At 43.0% G+C, this 22,059-nt stretch overlaps 3 protein-coding genes across 3 annotated transcripts; all 3 read left to right on the top strand.

Moving 5' to 3' along the window:
* The first annotated feature begins 920 nt into the window (after positions 1-920).
* On the top strand, positions 921-7,689 carry LOC128710749 (protein naked cuticle-like). Its single transcript, XM_053805604.1, has 4 exons — positions 921-1,344; positions 4,192-4,329; positions 4,607-4,792; positions 7,652-7,689. The coding sequence occupies exons 1-4, from the start codon at positions 921-923 to the stop codon at positions 7,672-7,674; spliced, it is 771 nt and encodes a 256-aa protein (XP_053661579.1). The 3' UTR covers positions 7,675-7,689.
* A 4,289-nt stretch (positions 7,690-11,978) lies between these two features.
* LOC128712869 (EEF1A lysine methyltransferase 2) lies at positions 11,979-12,715 on the top strand. The gene is made up of 2 exons (XM_053807736.1): positions 11,979-12,186; positions 12,255-12,715. The coding sequence occupies exons 1-2, from the start codon at positions 11,979-11,981 to the stop codon at positions 12,713-12,715; spliced, it is 669 nt and encodes a 222-aa protein (XP_053663711.1).
* A 2,263-nt stretch (positions 12,716-14,978) lies between these two features.
* On the top strand, positions 14,979-20,538 carry LOC128714899 (staphylococcal nuclease domain-containing protein 1). The gene is made up of 7 exons (XM_053809780.1): positions 14,979-15,053; positions 16,109-16,233; positions 16,324-17,451; positions 18,222-19,230; positions 19,713-19,894; positions 20,154-20,280; positions 20,365-20,538. Exons 1-7 carry the CDS (start codon positions 14,979-14,981, stop codon positions 20,473-20,475), a joined length of 2,757 nt encoding a protein of 918 aa, XP_053665755.1. The 3' UTR covers positions 20,476-20,538.
* Positions 20,539-22,059: the final 1,521 nt, after the last annotated feature.

Genomic DNA, 22,059 nt, shown 5'->3' with positions numbered 1-22,059 from the left:
GTAGCCATCCGGTTCACGGGACACCCCCGGACAGGCCGGACACAGACATGCAACCAGAGAACGTTTTGTTCCAGCACCCAACCGAGAAGTGCGGGCACAAAGGTGACTGGAAAAATAATTAGAATTTATTATTACAACCGTCCCCCAGCGCTGTTTGGCAGTGGTACGGTGCGTATTCTTTGCGTCCGGACTTAAGCGGCACGTTCAAGGCTGTACCAGCGCTGGGATCGAACGCTGCTACCGGTTTGGCGGACCAGCGCCATTCATTCGTGCGTTCTTCATCCATCATGCGCCTAGCCTACCATCATCGCTCATAAGCTATCCTTTCATCCATCCGCTGGGAGATGGGTTATGGGATGGAAAGGACACGTTTTGCAACTCACACCGGTCAGCAGACGTTGAAGATGAATGGATGTGGTTGCTACGCTAGCGCCGTATCAGATCATCTCATTGCCATAGTCGTAGGCTGTTGCTCGGTAACGCATAAAGTTGATTCGAGCAGGGTCGGGGACTTTCGATTCCCCGCTGGTCTGGTGGGAAATTAGATCAGAAACGGTACTGGGCACAGCCCGAGTAGGCTCATCGCGCAAAATCTTCCATCATGCTTACGATGGTTAGTTACGTAGCCTCTAATGTCATGCAAGGACGCACCATTTTCAAACAATCCGCTTTTACCGGAGCACAACAGGAAAGTTTGTGCCAATATTTAGCTGACCCACCGGTGAAATTGTCTCTGAAGCACGTTCCAAGTTGATATTTAGAACAGTTTATTTTTGTACTAAAACCATTAGATATGAATGCCAGAGTGACTCACAAAGTTTGCTTTAAATGAAAGCAACTTTTGGTGGATGTGAATTTTAAGCAAATTTATATTAAAATCCAATGTTTCTTTTCTCTCTTCTGCATTTCTTTTCCTCCAGATGAACATTCTGGTAATATCATTTCTGGCCGTGGTGTCGCTGACAACCTTCCCGACCCAAACGTACTGTACGCCGGCCGCATCCAGCAGTGGCACGCACGATCCCAAGAAATCGGTCGCCGCCGCCGAAGCCGCCCAGCCGGTCAACGATAATGGGCTGAAGGAGATCTGGCAGGAGGACGACCGGGAGGTGCTGATCCGTAACGAGCGTGGCACCAAGAACGGAGGCAGCGCGGCCGCCGGTAAGAAGAACCACAAGAAAGAGAAACTTTCCCCTTACAGCTCGCACCAGCGCCATCAAGAGCAGCAACAGCAGCAGCAGCAGCAGCAGCAACAGAAACAGGAACAGCAGCTCGGTACAGGAAGCCGCAAAGGCCAGAAAAAGGTGAAACCGACCGACGCGACCAGAACCGAGCCGGCAGCGAGTAAGTGCATTTTGTGTCCGAGATCGTTCTGTGCTGCGGAGTGATCGCTTAACTAACCAAACTAACGTGGAATTGATGGAATGGGGGCTTACGGTGCCGTGCTTACTAATCTGGAGTGAAACCCTAATCTACTAACCATCGCTTGGGAGTGATTCAACTAGCGATAGTCCTTCAACGTTTCTATTTGGCTTCTGTTTTTGTTTGGTTTAATGCATCAGTATCATCTCATTTGCACATAATATTTTTTTCACAATTAAACATGACAGTAGGAGGCTTCAGGCGTGTCGAACGTATTATCATCATCATAAAAAAGATAGCTGTGTTTAAAATAGACAAGAAGAATTACTCTCATTCTCATTACACTGAATTAAATCGACCCAAACTCAACAACATTAAATTGTACGAATCCTTCAGCTTCTAACAGATTTTAGTACTTGCGAAATGCCCAATTATCCAAATCAATGTGAACTAATATTTTTAGAACATACGGAATTTGTACTAAAATTTCTGATGCAACTACTAGGTTTGTGTACATCGTCCTAGCTGTACACTAATTGTACCGAAATCAATAATTTGTTCTGTATTTTCAAGCCCGCTTTAAGCGTTTGCCTTAATTTACACTTCTACGAAGTTAATTTATTACCAAGCCTGTGCGTGTGTGTGTGAAATTCAATGTTTGAAGTGGACCCATGTTTTCGTGTTAATTTATTACCTACTAATGCGACAGCGGACGCAACAACCTCGACAAAAGCCGAGGAGAGGAGTTCGACCGCGAGATGGTAGGACATTCGGCAAACGACCAACCTAAGACCCGATGCGGTAGATCAGTGTAGTCAAACAGCTGAACAAGCGAACCCGGACAAGGGGAAAACCACAGTTTTCGGTTGATCCGCAAAGCTCGTACGCATTCACCGACCGGGGCGAAGGCTGTCGATCGATTGTGGAAGGACTGAACGTCCACGCACACGTACAAAGATCTGACACTAATTAGACGCACGCCATTCGGACGCTAATGCCGCGGCACAGGATACCAAGAATCAGCTAGTTTGGACGTCGATGCCCTAACCTCAACCAATTGTCCATACAGTACCGGCAACGAAACGGTGATGATGCGCTCTCGTGCTTTGTTTGGCGTGCCGCTATGTACGTTTGTGTTTTGCGGTACTAGAACACACAAACCATATTCTCCTAGTGCATCCCCCCCCCCCCTCGAATTCCATTCCAAAAAGGGCAACCTTCTGGAATGAATTTAATCAAAATTAAGTTTACCTCACAAACATTACCGACCTCTTTGTCCTTCCTTGTCTGACGTGTGCGTGCGAGTGTTTGTAATGGTCATTTGTGTTTGTGAGCAGAAATATGCAGCATGCTGCAACAATATCCTACCCCCGATCTCGTCTTCTTTTGCCACGGTCAGCTATGTGTGTATAACAGCTACCCGAGCAGATCCTCGAATGAGCGAAACACTAAAAGCGCCCGGCTCGCTGCAACACGATGCATCCATTGTGGGATGAAAATTGCTTTCGCAAATCGTCCTGCTGCACCGCCATGATTACCATTTTCATTTTTCATGTCCCCCAGCAGCGGCAAACGGCACGTTCCGAACCCCGTGGTCGAGTCTTTTGATTTGCACAAAATGGCGACCCATTTGTCCGGCACTCTGTCCGTTGCAGTCGGTCGTCGGACGAGGTTTTTGCCTTACAATGTGCAAATAATTCATAAAATGTACTACAAATGGCATATTGCTTCAGGCGCTTTCGTACCGATCGCTAGCCGGTACAGGTGATGCTTTATTTGTGTTGCATGCATGCAGCTGAATTCATTACGGGCAGAAATTTTTACTCCTCCTCTTTACAGCAATGCATTCAGAAGTGATGGGAAATTTCACTGTCTCTTCGTTTAGATGCAGTATCAAGGGACGAAGCGATTGGATTAGATTAGGACATGAATAAACATTGCGACAAAAATTTGTAACGCAAATTGCGTACAAAGTTTCAATTATTTATACATTCCAATGCCAAACATTGCCAAAAGTAAAAAGCATTTGACCTGCAGCAGAATATCGCTAAAAATTTATTACATCATTGAAATGTGCCAAAAATACACGATACTGAATTAATAATCATTAGGAATAGATTTTCTTTACATACATCCTATCAACTTAAATTTAAATTTTAAGAAAAAATAACAACAAATAATTAAAGATAATTATATCATTAAAATTTTGCTTAACATGTCACCAATATATGGGTGACGGAAAATATTTCCCGAAGCCCGCGTCACCCAATGTGGGTGACGCACTGATGTGCTTCGAATAAAATATTCGTTTGCATTTTTGATACGGAATCAATCAAAATGCAATTGACGTACAAAAACTAAAGCACAATTCAATATGAATTGTATCTGTAAGTTATTTACCTTTCTCATAAACCATAATACGTTCGACATAAAATGAAGCATTGAGTGGTTATTCGTATTTGTAGGTGAGTTTTCCATATAATTTGTGTGAGTGAGTGTGTTTTTAAATACAGTGCATTCAATTAGTTTGCCTTTCACATACATCTAGTGTAATAATTCTTTTTCTGCGTAGTATTGCATTTGTCACACTAATGAAAGTAAACAGTTAACAACTAATAAACATTTATAGTGACAACGGTAATTGGCCATCTTGCAAAGGTGTGCTACCAATAATGCATTAACATTAATTTCTGACCTGTTTTCCTTCTCGTATTCTTTATTCGCTCTTTTTCACCTGCCATATCGCCATGGATCCCATTTTATCCCACCATGCTAACACAAACACAAACACGATCGACATGTTGTGCTGGCCCTCCTTCCCCACGGTAGACTCCCAGTGCCGCTACACCAAGGGACCGTGGACCGAGTGTGACGCTACCACCAACAAACGTTCCCGAACCCTTTCACTGAAAAAGGGCGAATCGTCCTGCGTCCAGACCCGTACCATTGAGAAGAAATGCAAAAAAGGTGAGTTGGAAGGGCGGTATAATAAAAGCAGCATGTGTTTTACATTTATTATACAAAAAATATGTATAAAAGGGTCACGCGCTTAAATCACGCTTTAATCCTTCGGCTATTTACCGTGACAAGCGAGTGAGAGGAAAGCACACTCGAGCAACCGTTTTCCGTCCCGAAGCACACCAGATCTCATTCGGCTTTCCCTGATGACAATGATCTTATCCGATCTACGCCTAACTTTAATGTGCCGGATAATTCACCATTTTTATTATGATCATTTCTGCAGCCTGCCGTTACGACAAGGGTGCCTGGTCCGATTGCGACACCAACGGACAGATGTCCCGCACGGACAGCCTGAAGCAGTCGAGCGATACCACCTGCCAGACGACGAGAGTGGTCAACAAAAACTGCAACCAGGGCAAGTCCAAAGACAAACAGAACAAACCACCGAAGGCTGAGAAGAAGGAGAAAGGTAAATGTTCCACACGCTTCCACAGTCCCTTCATTTGCAGGTTTTGGGGGGGGAAAATGAAAAATGGTTTCGGTCGACCTCCGGGGAAGAAACACTGTACCGTACTGGAGCACCCAAACAAACAAAACAACCATATCCGGCTTTTTATCCACTCCGTTTTTAGTTGTGTTTCATATAAAAATAAACGGCGTACGGCCATTACGCTCCAGAGCTTTGCTCTTTAATCTTATCATTCTTTTTTTCCACCACTTTGCTCCCCCTTTTTCCACCGTTCCAACCTCCGCTCTGCGGGCATACATCAAATGGTTCCACAGTGCGAAAGCTTAAACGGTTCCTAAAGCTGCACAACAAGCAGAAGCAGCTCAACGCATCCTAGTTCTAGCGATAGCTTCCAGCCAACCTTTCGATCTTTTGGTTTGGTCACCTGTGCCGGTTCATCCCGGTTCTGCCCAACCGCGGGGATTCGTGTATCTTAGCGTCTCTTAGCGGCCGTGGTTATGTTACTTTCTGTACAACGATACCATACGGCGAATAACATGCTTCCGACCGGTGAGAATATGGCGCCCGCAACAGCCGTAAATTTAATGCCCTCGCACACACAGCTGCTGCCGGGCGTGTTTTAGTGTGGTGTGGTTTTGTCTGGTGTATTAGAGAAATGGAAGCGAAAAAATAACTACCTTCCCTACCAAAGCACTTTGTTACCCATCACCCACCAGAAAATGAAGAAGAAAGAACATTCAGTAGTGCTGCGGAAGTAAAAACAAACAAGCGTTTCACCCTTGCACTTAAGCACCGTATGTTTCGCACCAGCATAATATGCTTTTTGATGAAGCAGTTTACACTTTAAGCTTGTTCATTTAGATCATAAATTCAATACAAAAGGGTGTGCATTATCCACGAGTTACTGTGTGGTTTTGCTGATAATTATGTAAAACATTTGTAAAATAGCAATCATTGATTTCGAGCCATACATAACCATAAACCCTGAACCTTCCATTAGACATTTCTGAAAATTAAAATAAGGATGTTTTAACTTGTTTATTCTTGTTGGGAACTGAAATTGGATAAAGAATTCACATAATACCCAAATTAGACGGTCTTTAGTCGGAAATGTGCCAAACCAAAGAGAAAAACAAAATGGTACCATAAACAAATGATAAGTTTTCCCTCCATTCAAAGCTTCTATTTCATTACTATTGGTGAAAATGTGAATAAATGCTTTTTGGTATTTTTTTTTCTTTGTTGGGTTTCTCTACCTTTCTATTAACAATTTAATAATCCCAACTCTCCCTTTTACACAGAAAATGTAAAAGAAAATCTGCTTATCATGATTGAATAGAAGGCTACCATTGGGTCGAAAGACTGGCACTCGGAGAGCCCAAATGGCATCTTAATACTAATCTGTCAATGATATTAACCTTTCAAAACCATTAGAGGTCTACGATTCTTGCTACCGAGGCATACAAGCAAAGCCAAATGTTTAAAAATTTTACCATTAAAGACAGGTTTTAAAACTTAAAAAAGGTTATATTTGGGGTGTTTTTTGAAGAAATACTATTTGAATTATATTAAATCTACCAATTGAATATTTCACGCGTCTATTTGAAAGTACCTAAATCTAGAATAAGTAAAAAAAAGTGTAAAAAAAAAACACAAAAAACCCGTTTTAACAGAGTTTTCTTCGGAATGCTGTGAAAAGTAAGGAGTTTCCAATATTTTTGGTTTCTGGAAATTTTCATACTTTTATTATGAAGATTCTTAAATCTAGTGCTACGGTATATGAATAAAATTGCACAAAGCGAACATTGACTGAAATTTGGTCACTGGTTTGGGAATAGATACAGAAATCACTAAAAAAAAAAAAGAAAAAAAAAACCTCCATGGAGAATATCTATTGGAATGTTTAAGCCAAAAGAATCATAACTCTCCGAGAAATTATGGGTATTAATTAAATAATTTACATATTTATTTTATTTGCAAAACGTTGTTGCAACATTGAACATTGAAATCCATCGTCAGTAACATCTTTTACTATCAGTACAGTTGTTGCAACATTGGACATTGAAAAACTTCGTCAGTAACATCTTTTACTATCAGTACAGTGGGACGCCGATAATCCGGGTGCCATTTAACCGAGTGTTCATGATCTGATTATCAGTGGAGGTCAGTAATGACAGTTCAAAAGAAATTTAACGTATTCCCTGCAACATCATTGAAAGAAGAAATCCGTCCTAATTTTGTAAGATATAATGTGCACAAAATTTAATAAAAAAAACAACTATAAGTTCTTTTTTCTTAAATAAAACAATCAATAAAAATACCTTAAGCACAAAAAAACATACATCATACATTGTACGTTAATATAATCGGCGCACCACTCTTATTGATTAGCAGTTTTTTTACAGATTTTCTGATTAACTAAGTCAAACTAATAATAAATAATTCAAAAAAAATAAGAAAGGTACAATACCGTTGATGTCTAATAGCTTTTTGCTCTAATAGCTTTTTTAGATTTATAAAAGGTCGCGAGTATCTAATTATTTATCTTTGAAAGTGATATTCTTTTGTGCATTGAATGTTAAGGGTTAAAAAATACAGCTGCTGATTGTTTAATAAAAGATACTGAAGGCATAATAAGGTTTAGAGGATCACTGACTGCTTAGTACACTAGTTACATTACATACTTCGCAGTATCCTTTTTTCCTTGTACACCATTGCTGTAAACGAGCTTCCATACATAATGACATCACGCAGCGTTGTCTCGAATGCAACACTGGTTTCATTTAACAACCCAAATATGATTGCCAGCTTACTAATTCCTTGACCGCTAATCTTTGTTTTCGTTTCCTATTTCCCTAGGTGTCCGTAAAAATCGCCAGTAAATGCACAACTGCACAACAATGCCATCAACAATTCCACTTCTCAGTTCTCTGATCGGTGCAACGGCAACACAGCAGCACGGTGAAATGCTGATCCTTCCACCCACGGTCCCAGGATCGCACGACATCGGTTGCATCTACTTGGATTATAAATTAAAGCAGCGCAACGGAACCAAATCTTAGTGCAAGATTTGCGTCCCGGCCCCATAATTTGCAACTTACTTCTGCGATGAAAAAAAAAACAAAATGTTTTTTTTGTGTTTTGTGCAAACTAAACTTCCCTCCCAAATGGAGACACCTTGTTTTCCACGCCACCGTACCTCGGTTTCCCTCCCATTCCCCTCTTTCTTCGTGGACGGTGCTGGGTTCGGTAGCGTTATTTATTAAGCAGTTTAGCCGAGAGCATTATCATTCACACAGACAAATAAACACACACTCACAACGCTCGAACTCAACGGAGTGCACAACAAAACAAAACAAATGCAAGCAAAACTGCATACAGCGTAGCATTAGTGGCAAACAAAAAAGAGTTTTACACGTAACGATTAGTCGATGGTGTGAAGATTATTAAGTAATTGCATTACATACGAGGTACGATTCTCAGTGCCAAAATGACACAGTTTTCACAACTTTACTCGCTGCAACAGTGCAACAGACTCGATCGATACACTCGTTTTGGATGATTTCTGTTAACCGTTTAAACGGAAAGGTTTGATGTTTCGGCGGTATACAAAGGGTTACATTTTAATGTGAAGTAGCTGGCAGTTTGAAACATCCTTTCGCTCCCCATCACCAGCAGTGATCGAACAACACAAAATCAAATATAAAATGAAAGTAATAAAGAAACTCACACGGCTACGCCATTCTGGCCGGCGAATGAAAAACAGACCCCATTACACATGATAAACCTCGAAGTGCATGCAGCCGTATGCAACAGGTCGAAAGACTGCAGCCTAAAAAGCATCTAATCGGTCCCAGAGTTTCATCGCATCGGGGCATTCGTAAAATGTGTATGACCCTTCCAAAAAAAAAAAAACGATTCTCGATGATCAAGTATCGGTTTGTATGTGTGTGTAAGTGTATGAAAGCGAGCCAGACGTAATGTATTGCAGAAAAACAAAAAACAAAACGAAACAAATGGAAGCAAAAAAAAAACAAACGTTTCATCGTTCGGAAGAAAAATAAAAGTATTAAAAAAGGAAAGTAACTCAAACACAAACACAATCAAATAAAGGTGTAACATAGCAGAAAGGAAAGAGGAAAACAAAAAACACAAATAGCACACATCAAAAGGGGAAAACGGAAGAAATAGCATATACACATCTATACACAATACAAGCAAAATAGACAAACAAACCCATTTTCGCCCGTTCCTTCGTAGTTCCTTGTAGCGAAATTTATCGACAATGATGGAATATTCTTGCGCACTTTCTTGGAAACTGGCAACGAGATGATAATTTTTTTTTAAGTTCTCTGTTACGCTGATGCAGAGTGCCAAAAACACCCGATATTGTAGTTTTTAACAAACATCGGAATTAAATGCAGCATTAAATCAGTTATCCTTTCCCTCGATCGCATCGACTAACACGAATTAACTAAACAGCTTGTTCGTTTTGTAGGAGTAACATTTTTAAAAAGAAGCATCAGCGAAAGAAGAATTACATACACAAAAACATTAAATAGAATCCATTTACATGCAGCATCGCATAGGCGTAACTAAAACCGTGTAATGCAATACGTTTCCGTAGGCAAACTCTCTACAGGCAGTTGGTATCGTTTTCCTTCCGTTAAACAGGCTCTGCTCGAACAGATGGTACCAGTTGTACCGTTTATCTTTCTGCTGTTTGTTGAACATTTTAGCATAGTTATAACACACACGCAAACACGTACCCGTAAATATTAGAACCGAAGGTGAGCTAAACCATGGCGCCATTTTGCACGAAGAAAGCATCGAACGAGAATGGAACGGAGGGAAGGTGAATAAACGCTGGATGGGGCATGAAGCTGCATACTGCATGCGCACTTTCGATCACTAATCGCCATAAGCTGCTGTGGTCTTGTACTATCTTGTATGTTTGATGTACTCATCTCGAAAGTAAACCGATTATCGATAGCAAGTTAAGAAATATTGTGCGTATGCGAAGGCCAAACGTTAAGAAAACAATAAAAAAAACCCACAAAACAAAAAAGAAAGCGACTGTTTATTAAATGGCGCCCATCAGTCCATCAGCAAAAGTATTCACAGAAACATTCGCAAAATAAAAACCGTTGTACGTTCATTTGTTGCTCTTCCTTCCAAGGATAATAAAATGGAAAATTTTAAACCGGAATGAAGCAAACGGAAATAATAATAACTGTGTCGGCAGTTGTAGAGCGCGCTCCTCAATTAAAATTTCAATAACAACAGAAAAGAAAACAGATTAAACTATTAATGAAAATAGCGAACAAGTAAAACAGAGCAGCAAAGTAATAGAAAAAGATGGAAATGCAACAGTTGGAAAACCAAAACCATTAACAGAATGTAAAGGCCAATATAAATTAGATAAATATATATATATACACACACACACACACAAACACACGCACACACAACTACAGGCAGAAGGAGTAGCAGAATGAAAAACAAAGAAAACAACGGTCAGCTTCAACTGAAGATGGCAAGCAGTCGGTAGTACACACTTAACTAGGAAGCGAAAACAAAAACTTACAAAGGAAGAGAAACTTATACAGATATTCTTAGCAATTAACAATTAAACAGTAAAACAAGGCAAACGGAACAGTTCAAAGGCGAAGGCAAAGATATCCACAACTTCAAACTTAACATTTTTACGAATTGTGTGTTTGGTTGAATTTTGTTTAACTGCACCGAATTCAACTTTCGAGATGTGTTAACGGTTCGGTAAGGAATACAATTGTGTCATGTGTTTGGAATTGAAAAACAAAAACTGTAAGCGACGATTAACGTTTTGTGATTAATGTTTCATTCATAACACTCGTAAATTAGCAAGTAAATTGTGTGATTTTATATCGATCTTTTTTTTCCATAAGTATCTCACAAGTGTGGCTCGTTTACAGCAAACAGCAACATACATAACTGTCAACCGCTCTGCGTTAATCGTTTACTTCTGTATTATTGAGCTAAGGGGTATAAATTATATAGAAACAAACAAAACACAAAATACAATAACTGTAGCATAAACAATAGAAACATATTACACACAAACACACACGCACAGAGATCGAGCGAGTCGGCCAGCAGCAGCAGAAACATGAAAATTCAAATATCAAATTTCTTAATAAAACATATTCTTTTGTGATATGTTGTACAAGGGTGTGTTTTTGTCTACTTTCTAGAATCCGAAAAATCTGCGCGTGCGAAAGTACGTGCCACAAAGTAATTTAATCAACATATAAATGTTAAGCTTAATTAATCATTTGGGACGAATCATTCAGTGAGGAGTCTTCAGAGAGGAGTTATTCCAATTATGAGTCCACTCCAAATTGATCCTCAAAGATTAAATAATTCTTAAAGGTTCATGAATTTCTAAAGATTTATAAATTTTCAACAACTCATGGACTTTCATAGATTCAATTAGAATCACTTCGACCTCCTTTTTTCTAATTGAATTTTGATAGATAGACTTATTCATGATTTTATACGTTTGTTTAGCTTCTCATTTTTTGATATGGAATGTGGAATGCTGGCAATGCTTAATTAATTTCCTCTGTATACAAGTTCTTATTTTGGAAGTTAGAAAAGACCAAAATCAGAAGCCTAGAATGCATGAATCTTTGGATCAGAGAATCAAATTCATCAAAGAGAATCAAATCCATTCAAAGATAAATTTAAATTCCTGAATCTGAATTAGATTCATCCAACACTACATCGTGTATAAATTATTTCAAGCAATAACGTTTTTATAGCGCAGATTACGTTATAACCACATCACATCCCACCGTGCAAAAAGCTTGTCCGTATTCGTACTGCACTCACTGTACGATTCCGATTCCGCTTTACAATTAAATACGTGAAAACTATCGAGTTTTCATCATTTTCATTCACACTTTCCAATTCCAATGCAAACTGTACGTTAACCGTTAAAAATAATATTTTTTATTTGGAATATTAAACCTTTCGCAACGCTCGTGCAACTGTGCCATTGCTACGCGCCGGGTGTCATTTGACGTTTGTATGTTTATCAACAAACCGCCTGCTAATCGTTCCAACGCGGTGTTAAATTTTCCTAGCCTCATCTGCTGGTGAGCTAAAGTGTTCTATTCGATATCATTATAATAAAGCAAATGAAATGAGCGAACAGATCGAGGAACTAGAAGGGTCGGAACTTGGTACAAAGGACTTCTGGGAGACGAGCTACACACGCGAAATAGCAAACTATCGCGACCACGGCGATGTCGGTGAGGTTTGGTTCGACGAGGATAGCCAAAATCGTATTATTACATGGATTGCTAGACAGGAGGATGAGATCCAAACGAACGATTCAATCATTGATTTGGGTAAGCAGAATGAAGTCCATACTTTGAGTCGTCAAAAAAACGCATTAAGATAAATTTTGCTTTTCCAGGTTGTGGCAATGGTATGATGTTGATCGAGCTAGCCCGAGAAGGATACACGGATCTGACCGGCATCGATTACTCCCCCAAAGCAATCGAACTGTCCAAGGCGATTTGTCAAGATCAGGACCTTAACATCAACTACAAGGTGGTGGATTTGATGTCGGAATCGGAGGTGACGGCATTGGGAAAGTTCAAGGTGGTACACGATAAAGGCACGTACGATGCTATCAGTTTGCATCCGGAGGATTCAAAGCAGATGCGCGCAAGCTACATCACCAACGTGCATCGCATGCTAAAAGACGATGGTCTTTTCATACTTACCTCTTGCAACTGGACCGAATGTGAACTGGTTCAAAGTTTCGCAGGTTTTTTCCAATTACGAACGGTGATACCAACGCCGACGTTTAAGTTTGGCGGCAAAGTGGGCAGTGTTGTGACGTCAATTGTGTTTGTTAAGCATCATACCTGATTGTAATACGGCTAGGTTTACATGAAAAATAAAGATGTTTTTGCAAAAAACTTTTTAGAAAGTTACTACCGTAAATAAGGAGCTATCAAAGCTATGAAATGCAAAAAATGTTATGTTGATTTTAAACTGCAGTAACTTTGAAAGTGACTGCCATTCCTGAGAAGTGTTGCCAACCAAAACATCGCCTAGGATAGATTTTTCACGCACAATATGCAAATTTTCAGGAAAAGGCAAATCATCCATTTTTCAATAGATTCCCCTGTGGTCAATTTAATCAGCCACTGTCAGCACGCCATTTCGAACACACAACCATATCCTTCCCAATTTTCCCTTTTTGTTTTTCCCATGCAGCTTTTTGTACCATATGCTATCCCACCGTGCCACGTTGAGATCGGTGCTGTCAATCTTCGGTAAACGTCAAACTTCGGCTATCTTCGGAAGGAAAATTTTATTTCGGACCCAAGAAGCAATTCTGACCCTGCGACCACCAGTTTCACTGCGTTTCACAACGACAAAACACACAAACCGAGTCGCTCTTTCCGACAGTTTATTTCTTTCCCTGCCGTACAGTTCACAGCTGTTCTTGCCTTCTCGCTCTTCTAAGACTTGGGAAGATTGGCCAATTTTGGGCCGAATTTGAAAAGTTTGAGTAGCAGGATTGTTTGCCCCATCGAAGAGGTGTGAAAAGAACGAAAAACAAGACGTGCGGGAGCTTGGCTCTCATTCTCTCGCGATAGCAGTGCTGGAAGCGGTTAATTAAGATGTCCTATTTTAAACACGTGCAAAACAGCAAAACACTATACAAATCCTTGCAATACTTCATGCACACACACACATATACACATCCAGCTCTGTTGCCGTCAAAGAACGCCTGTAACATGCTGGTGCGAGTTTCCTGTGAACTTTTGAATAAACAGTACAAATAAACGTTGATTGATCGCTTAAATTTGGTTGACTTACCATTTCAAACCGATATCCTAGGTTCATCTGGAATAATCCACACGCGCATTTATCTATGTATGGTAAAAGTATGTTGAAATGATACTACATTTTTCTGCTTACTATCCATATTGAACATCTGCGGGAAGTACTAAACATTTTCAAAATATCTGTCTCTTTTATATCATTTGTATGATCGTTGTCTGCAAACCTTCTCGCTTTGGCTGGTTCGATTGGTTTGGCTACATTTTTCTACTTACTATCCATATTGAACATCTGCGGGAAGTACTAAACATTTTCAAAATATCTGTCTCTTTTATATCATGAGTATGATCGTTGTCTGCAAACCTTCTCGCTTTGGCTGGTTCGATTGCTATAGTTAGTCAAAGTGAGAAAGCATCTTGAGTTTTTCCGTTTCATTTGCCAGGTTGTCACGCAATTGACATGTGAAACAAATGTACATTTCTAATTTTCTTTACAATCTTTCATTTGCGTTTGTTGAATTTATTTATGTACAATTAGTACAACTTTCACTGCGGCCTAGCTTTTGCCCGAAAACAAAACCCAAACGCATTCTCCCTCTCTCTAAGTATCTCTCTTTTTCTTTCACTCACGCCGTTTTTGACACATGCTCATTTTGCTGTCTGGGTGCCTGTAACGCTTGATTTGTAGTTGGGCTACGTCGGCGAACCGCTTTTAATTGTTGCTTGGGATATAGTCGGACAGATATTTTCTCCCATACAGTAGTGGCGTTTGGTCACAGAAAGTTTCCAAGTTTTCGGCCGTTTTCTGAATCTGGTGCCGTCCGGTGCAAATGTGGTGACCTGGTTACCTCCCCACCTGCACCCTGATTCCGGTGGTTTCGTTTGACTAGTTTGCTGAGCTGTCACCGACTGTATTGTCGAACCCGGTGTGGTACCGTCGTCGTGGTTTTCTTTTGGTGTGTGATCAGTAGTTCCGAAAGCTGCATCTCACGTACGCACAGTGCTCCTGATCGTGAAGGTATTTTGGGCAATTTCATCTCTAAGCGGCCAACGCCATCACACTCTCCCTCCGGTCACCCTTTGGGATTTCTGTTCTGTACATCGTTCTCCCTCCCCAATTTCCCTCACAATCCCAGACAGGTGGAAAATGTGTTGTGATTGTGTGTGCCGTTCCAGCTCGCTCGATGGAATATGTTAATCACCCGATAGTGTCGAGTGTGTAAAACCTGATATTCACCAGCTTTTTCACCGCTTTTCTCTCAACCCAAACAGTGTCGGTACAAAATTTCCGTAGTGACAAAGAAAGTTTTGCTGAGCAGCGTAGCCCAACGGAACGCAAAATGAGTGCCGCTAATGTCCCCGCCGCCGCCAATCCAGCACCGCCGCCTGTGCTGAAGAAAGGCATCGTGAAGCAGGTATCGTATCACCTTCCACTGCATAGTTCCACGTTGGCCGTGTTTCGCTCATAAGCAAGGGAATGATTACCGACGTTCGGACATTCGTTCTCCTGTCCCTTACACTGACAGTGGGCAACAAAACCATCGGAACGTCGTAAAATTAGCTTCCGGGACCATCTCTCAAGAAGAAACTCAAGAAGCAAAAGGAGAATTCCATGCTTTTCTTTCACTCGTCAGCGTCTTTGTTGGGCAATCTTAATCCATCGACTGTTACTATGATACGCGCTCTGCTGACACGCTGCGATGTGGCATGCCAAGTTGGCATTATTATATGTAGCGCTCCCCCCCTCCTTTCTCGCCACATATAACCGCTACCTCACCCTTGCGTTTCCTCCCACCCCTTCGGTTCGTGCGGATGGTCACCTGTGCCACGGTGGAATAATATGCACCGTGTCGCACTAGATGGAAAACATATCTTCCTCTAGTTGTTCGTTCGATCGACTTGGTCGTATCATTTTGCTAGGTGAAAGGTGTTTTTGTTTCGGGAAGATTAATAAGATGCAACCAAAACGAAAAGGATGCAAACGGTGAAAGTATTTCCAGTTGCAGTTGTTTTCCCCATTATGCCCCCGTGAAGGTCTGGCTCGTTCCATATGTTTGGGATGCAAGTTGACATTTGTGTGTATCTTTATTGTGTGTACAGCTGCAAAAGGAAGATGTTTTAATACACACACACCTCCTCCGGGGAGCTTTTAATTCAGAAAATTGACCAACAATTAAAATCTAAACCTCACCATTTAGGCCAATTATGCTTAGGATACCTGCGTGTATTTATATTGTGGGATTTAAAACTTTCAACGTGGCCGCTCGCGTGTCCGAATGTGTGCGTGTGCTATTGGTGCTGTCAGTTGGATTTACACAGGCGCAGGAATGTCAAAATTTGTGTCTCTTTCTTTTTTGGGCTTCACGCGTAGTCGGAAGTGCGTGCAACGTGCCTCCACGAGGTGTCTTCTTTAAGTTTCTTACGTGTGCGTTTTCTTTGCTCTGCTTCCATACGCGCTGCGCCTGGTTAGATTCTCTCCGGTGACTCGTTGATCCTCCGTGATAAACCCGTGAATGGACCGCCACGAGAGAAGCAGCTCAACTTTGCTGGCGTTGTCGCACCCAAGCTTGCCCGCCGACCAACCAACGGATCGAGGTAAGTGTCACCATTCCGTTGCGTATCCGTTTACGCACAGAGTGAGGTTAGGAAATAGGCACGCGTGATAGCTTACCTTCTCCTTTCCAGTGACGGTTCGAAGGACCAACCCTACGCCTGGGAATCCCGCGAGTACCTGCGCCAGCGGTTGATCGGCCAGGAAGTGTGGTTCTACTCGGAAAAGCCGCCGAACGCGACCCGCGAGTATGGCTACGTCAAGCTGGGCAAGGACCTCAACTCGGAGAACATCGTTGAGTCGATCGTATCCGAAGGTTTGGTGACGGTGCGGCGTGACAGCGTGCGCCAAACGCCCGAACACGCCCGCCTAATCGAGCTGGAGGATGCTGCTCGTCGAGCACGCAAGGGTCTCTGGAGCGATGCACCGGAAGGTGAACACGTGCGTAACATTGTGTGGAACATCGACAACCCGAAGCAGTTCGTCGATCAGCACGGTGGTCAACTGATCAAGGCGATCATTGAGCATGTGCGCGACGGCTCCACGGTGCGTGCCTTCCTCATGCCGAACCCGCGCGTCTTCCAGCACGTAACGCTCATGATGTCCGGTATCCGCTGTCCCGGGTTCAAGCTGGACTCCGAGGGCAAACCGGACAACACGACCGAGGTGCCGTATGCGGAGGAGGCCCGCTTCCACGTGGAAAGTCGACTGCTGCAGCGCGACGTTAAGATTCGGCTCGAATCGAACAGCAATACGAACTTCCTCGGAACGATCCTCTGCCCGGAAGGTAACATTGCTGAATCACTGCTGCGCAACGGGTTTGCCAAGTGCGTCGAATGGAGCATACCGTACGTTAAGGAGGGCATCGACCGATTGCGTGCCTCCGAACGGGAGGCCAAGGTTGGCCGGCTACGCCTGTGGAAGGATTATAAACCTCCGGCGGCATTGGCGAACACCAAGGACAAGGAGCTGGTGGGCACGGTGATGGAGGTGTTCAACGGTGATGCCATCTCGGTGAAGGTGGGCACCATCACGAAGAAGGTGTTCTTCTCATCGATCCGGCCACCCCGCCCGAAGGAGGATGATGGTCCGCGGGCGAAGAACTCGCGCCCCCTGTACGACATTCCCTACATGTTCGAGGCACGTGAATTCCTGCGCAAGAAGCTGATCGGCAAACGAGTAACGTGTACGCTCGACTATGTTGCACCTGCCCGCGATAACTACCCGGAGAAGTACTGCTACACGGTGCGGCTGGATGACCAGTAAGTAGTGTTGCTAAATATTTCACCTCTATTGCAAATGGTGAATTAATGCACCCCACCATATATAGGTTAAACACTTACGTCCTTTACCTTTGGAAAGTGTTGTGATCAAGTGGTGGTAGATGATCGTACGCTATGGTACATATAGAGCGATGTTAAATATTACACACTCAACCGGACCATGCGTTACAGTAGTCGCACCTGTGGATGAATACACTCTTAGCCATAAAGGTAGTATCATGATATCGTGACACCCTGACATTCGAAATCGGATCTTCTCTGGCTATGAATCAATAGAAAAGAACGATTATGCGCATATGAGCTCTAGTTAGTCTGATACATGAGGCATTGGACATAGGTATGTTCATGTATAAACCTTCTTGCGGTAACAGATTGAATGTAAAGAAACATCTTACAAACCGATTGTCAAATTGAAGGATATCGTGATCCGCGTGTTTGATTAATTTGATCTAATAGACCGTTAATAAGAGTAAGCTTCTCATATGTGTCCACCATATATAGGTTAAACACTTACACCCGTTTAACTCCATTGGGAAGTGTATTGATCAAGTGGTGGTAAATTATCATTCGCACTGATGTTATAGAGTGGTACTTTCCTTCGGGAGAAATAGTCAAGCTCAAACAGATTGTTCGATACATTTAGTAGCAATGCTTAAATAAGGCGAAAAAAGGGAACTAAAAATTCTGCCGTAGTGATGTTCCAAACGACTGCAAAAAATAAATCTTCTAATTGTTTGTCTCCTTTCTAGGAACGTCGCTGAAGCAATGCTGGAGAAGGGTCTCGCCACGGTGATCAACTATCGCCAGGACGATGAGCAGCGTTCGCCTGAATACGACAAATTGCGCGCCGCACAGGAACAAGCGATCAAGGGCCAGAAGGGTATGCACGCGAAGAAGCAAACCCCGTCGCATCGTATCAACGATCTGACCACGGATCATTCCCGCATCAAGCATCACTATCTGCCCTCGTGGCAACGTGCCCTGCGTACCGAGGCGCTCGTTGAGTTCGTGGCGAGTGGATCCCGCCTGAGGATCTACTGTCCGAAGGAAAGCTGTCTGGTAACATTCCTGCTCGCCGGTATCAGTTGTCGCCGTTCGTCTCGTCCCGCGATCGGTGGTGCACCGGCCCAGGAAGCGGAACCGTACGGTGACGAAGCGTTGCAATTCACCCGCGAGAAGGTTCTGCAGCGAGACGTGAGCGTTAAGATTGATACCACCGACAAGCAGGCGACTAGCGTGATCGGTTGGCTGTTCACCGAGCATAACATCAATCTGTCGGTGGCACTCGTCGAGGAGGGTCTGGCCGAGGTGCACTTCACGGCGGAAAAATCGGACTACTACCGTGTGCTGCGGGACGCGGAAGCGCGTGCGAAGGCACAACGGAAGAACATCTGGAAGGATTACGTCGAGAAGGCGGCAGTGGAGGAAGAAAAGGACGAGATTGAAGACACGCCGGATGTGAACACGCCCGCGGAACGGAAGGTGAAGTACGAGAGCGTGGTCGTGACGGAAGTGACGCCCGAGCTGCAATTCTACGCCCAGCACACGGACCAGGGCGCCAAGCTGGAGGAGCTGATGACGAAGCTGCGCCAGGACTTCAAGGCGATGCCGCCGGTAACGGGCTCGTACGCACCGAGACGTGGCGATATGTGTGCGGCCAAGTTCTCCGAGGACGACGAGTGGTACCGTGCAAAGGTGGAGAAGGTAGAAAAGGGCGGTAACGTGTCGATTCTTTACATCGACTACGGCAATCGTGAGGTAAGTAAGCAATTGACCAGTTTTCCCTTGAGGTAATGATTCGCAAGCTCCTTAGATCCATTTCTGCAATTACGAAAGAAATGCTTGAGTCATAAGCTTGCAAGAGCAACTCTAGCCCCGACTGGAACCCTGGAATAAGTGATCTTTTGCCGCACGTTTAATCTCCTCTTAAGTGGTTTTCGATGCCTACGACGCGTAGTATGAACCGTACCCTGGGACGTTGAGACAGAAACGCGGCGGTAATATTCTTTTACCTGTCCGTTATTACTGCCTCTTCGTTTCGAACACGGCTAGTGCATGGTGTCGCTAAGGCGAGGAAACCGTGCGCTTGGGATGCGAGAGTGCCTCGCAATTGTATCTCATGTTCACAGCATTTAGTAGTGTTCTGCTCGGACAGGATTAAACTTCTAACGACCCTGAAATGCACGCCATTATATACAATTAATTTAATAATTCTATTAATATTGTCTACTTCTCCGCAGAACGTTCCTTCGACTCGCCTTGCAATGCTCCCGCCAACCTTTATCTCGGAGAAACCGTTCGCGCATCTGTACGTGCCGGCTTTGTTGCTACTGCCGACCGATGCCGACGATCGTGCCGAAGCCGTGAAAGCGTTCTCGCAAGACGTGCTGAACCGAACGCTCAACATGAACGTCGAATATCGGTAAGTTTCGCAAAACTCAAAATCGTTCAATGCCATCCGGCAATGGGAATGCCAAAGAAATGGACTGTAAATCTAGCCAGATCTTCTAGACCATTGCCAACAGAAACGACAGGATCTAGCTTTGCTTGTATTCGTACCGACTTTCGGAAGCGCGCGCAGCGAATAATGGTACTGCGTGCTGCCTTAAATAGGTTTTACATAGCTTACAACAACCGTTGAAGGTTGATTAATTTGTCTAATCACAATTCATATTTTACAGCATCGCTGGTACTGAGTACGTGACGTTGGTTGATCCTAGCACGAAGGGCGACATTGCCGAGGATCTAATTGCTGATGGTTACTTGATCGCGGACAAGAACAAGAAGGATCGCAGATTGACCAAGCTGGTATGTAAAGCAGAGAACAATAAATGCGGTGGTGGTGTGTATCTGTGTAAAGTTACATTGCTTTAACAATTTTCTTCTCTTCAGATTGCGGACTACAAGGATGCAGAGCAGAAGGCCCGCAAGCATCATAAGGGCATCTGGCAGTACGGTGATAGCACCGAAGACCAGGCCGGAGAGTTTGGCCTCAGCCGTTAATGGCGCCGGCCAGCGCTCTCCCATGCTGTTCATCCTCAGACAGTTTCGTCCATTCTCGTTCATGACGCCCTACCGTGTTCGTATGTTTCCGCATGTGCGCTGTAACGATCTACTCTTTACTGTACTGTGATCAATACACGATCGTGGCTTTCGAAATGCAAACATCAAAGGATTATCCTATCTTTTTTTTGCACGAAAAGACAGCCAGTTTGCGTGTGTCGCAATCGGTAGAGCAGTACGTATCGTTAAAGAACTGGAAGCACCTTTCATCTAATACGTATGGTGAGGCTAATGATCAAGATCGATTCGATGTGTGGTAGTGTGGTGTGAGAGCAGACATCTGAAGGTTAAACCATTTGGATCTCCTCAATACGTTACACATGCACGCAAACAATTGGCAAGAATAGACGGAACAGGTGGTTGAACGCATAAAATGAATCATTACACACCTGCCTATCGATATATAACAGTAAAAAACAAACAAAAAAATCCACAAAAAGTACACTATATAATGTGAGTCAAAAAAGTGAAAAAAGAAGAACGCATGAAGAAGCAACAATAGGCTTGCTCTGGCGCTTAAAGGAAGGACACTGCCTGTACATCTTCCACCATATACGCAACTCCAGCAAGCATCAACAAAACGTGTTTGGGCTATGACTGAACCGGAATGCGTTAATACTCCGCCACACTGGAATCCGTTTCGAATTCTTTTGATTTCGAGACGCAACTCCATTCGCAAATCGGTAGACAGAGTCCGATACGTCGAAAGCGCTACACATACACTCGATGTCAAAAACAACAGGGGACAACTATCAACGTGAGACTGGAGCTTAGAAACCCCCGCCAGAGCCCGCGGTTGGTCTTTATGGAACGTTCACATTTAGCCATTAGTCTTCGTTTCACAATTATGTGTTTATTTTTACGGTTTACGCGTAACGCATTACATCTTCCATTTGCCTGATTGTCACAAAAAACCTTTTTTTTACTTGTTTTCTTTTGCCGCACTATCTTTTTTGTCTTGGTTCAATACATAGTAAAAATGAAAAAAAATATCCTGACATTATAAAACTGTAAAACCGCTCTGTAATTTTGAATTTTTTTAACTGCAGTTACGTATCCGAAGTTTTTTTAAGTCATTAAACATAGAAAACATAGAGTTACACTGCAGAACGACATCTACAATAGAATAGAAATACAGCGAGTTTACCCAGCAGCTATAGGGATAAATATTGAGGAAAATAGTACACGTAAACCTGCTACTTCAGCCTTTGAATTGTCTGCGACTGGACGCAATTTGAGAACACCCAAGAAAAGGAACCTCCTGCTTCATTGGCAAATTCACTGGGTACCGAGATATGGGAGACGACGCTGACGCTGACAGCACATATTATTTTCATAACGAATAAAGCTGGTTCGCAGTCATGACTTGAAGGCTACAATGGGAGAGCAGTAAATGGCTGTCAGACGCTTTGAAGCTGGAAACTTCAATGATCGACATCCCAGCAACAAGTGGGTCCGTGGAAGATCTGCAACATTCTGATTCACGGCGAAGGAACGTTTGGCACGATGATACCTGGGAATTAT

This window comes from Anopheles marshallii, chromosome 3 (assembly GCF_943734725.1).
Source record: "Anopheles marshallii chromosome 3, idAnoMarsDA_429_01, whole genome shotgun sequence".
Classification (NCBI taxonomy): Eukaryota; Metazoa; Arthropoda; class Insecta; order Diptera; family Culicidae; genus Anopheles; species Anopheles marshallii.
The sequence above is the reverse complement of the archived record's forward strand: the minus strand, read 5'-3'. Positions and strand labels throughout refer to the sequence as shown.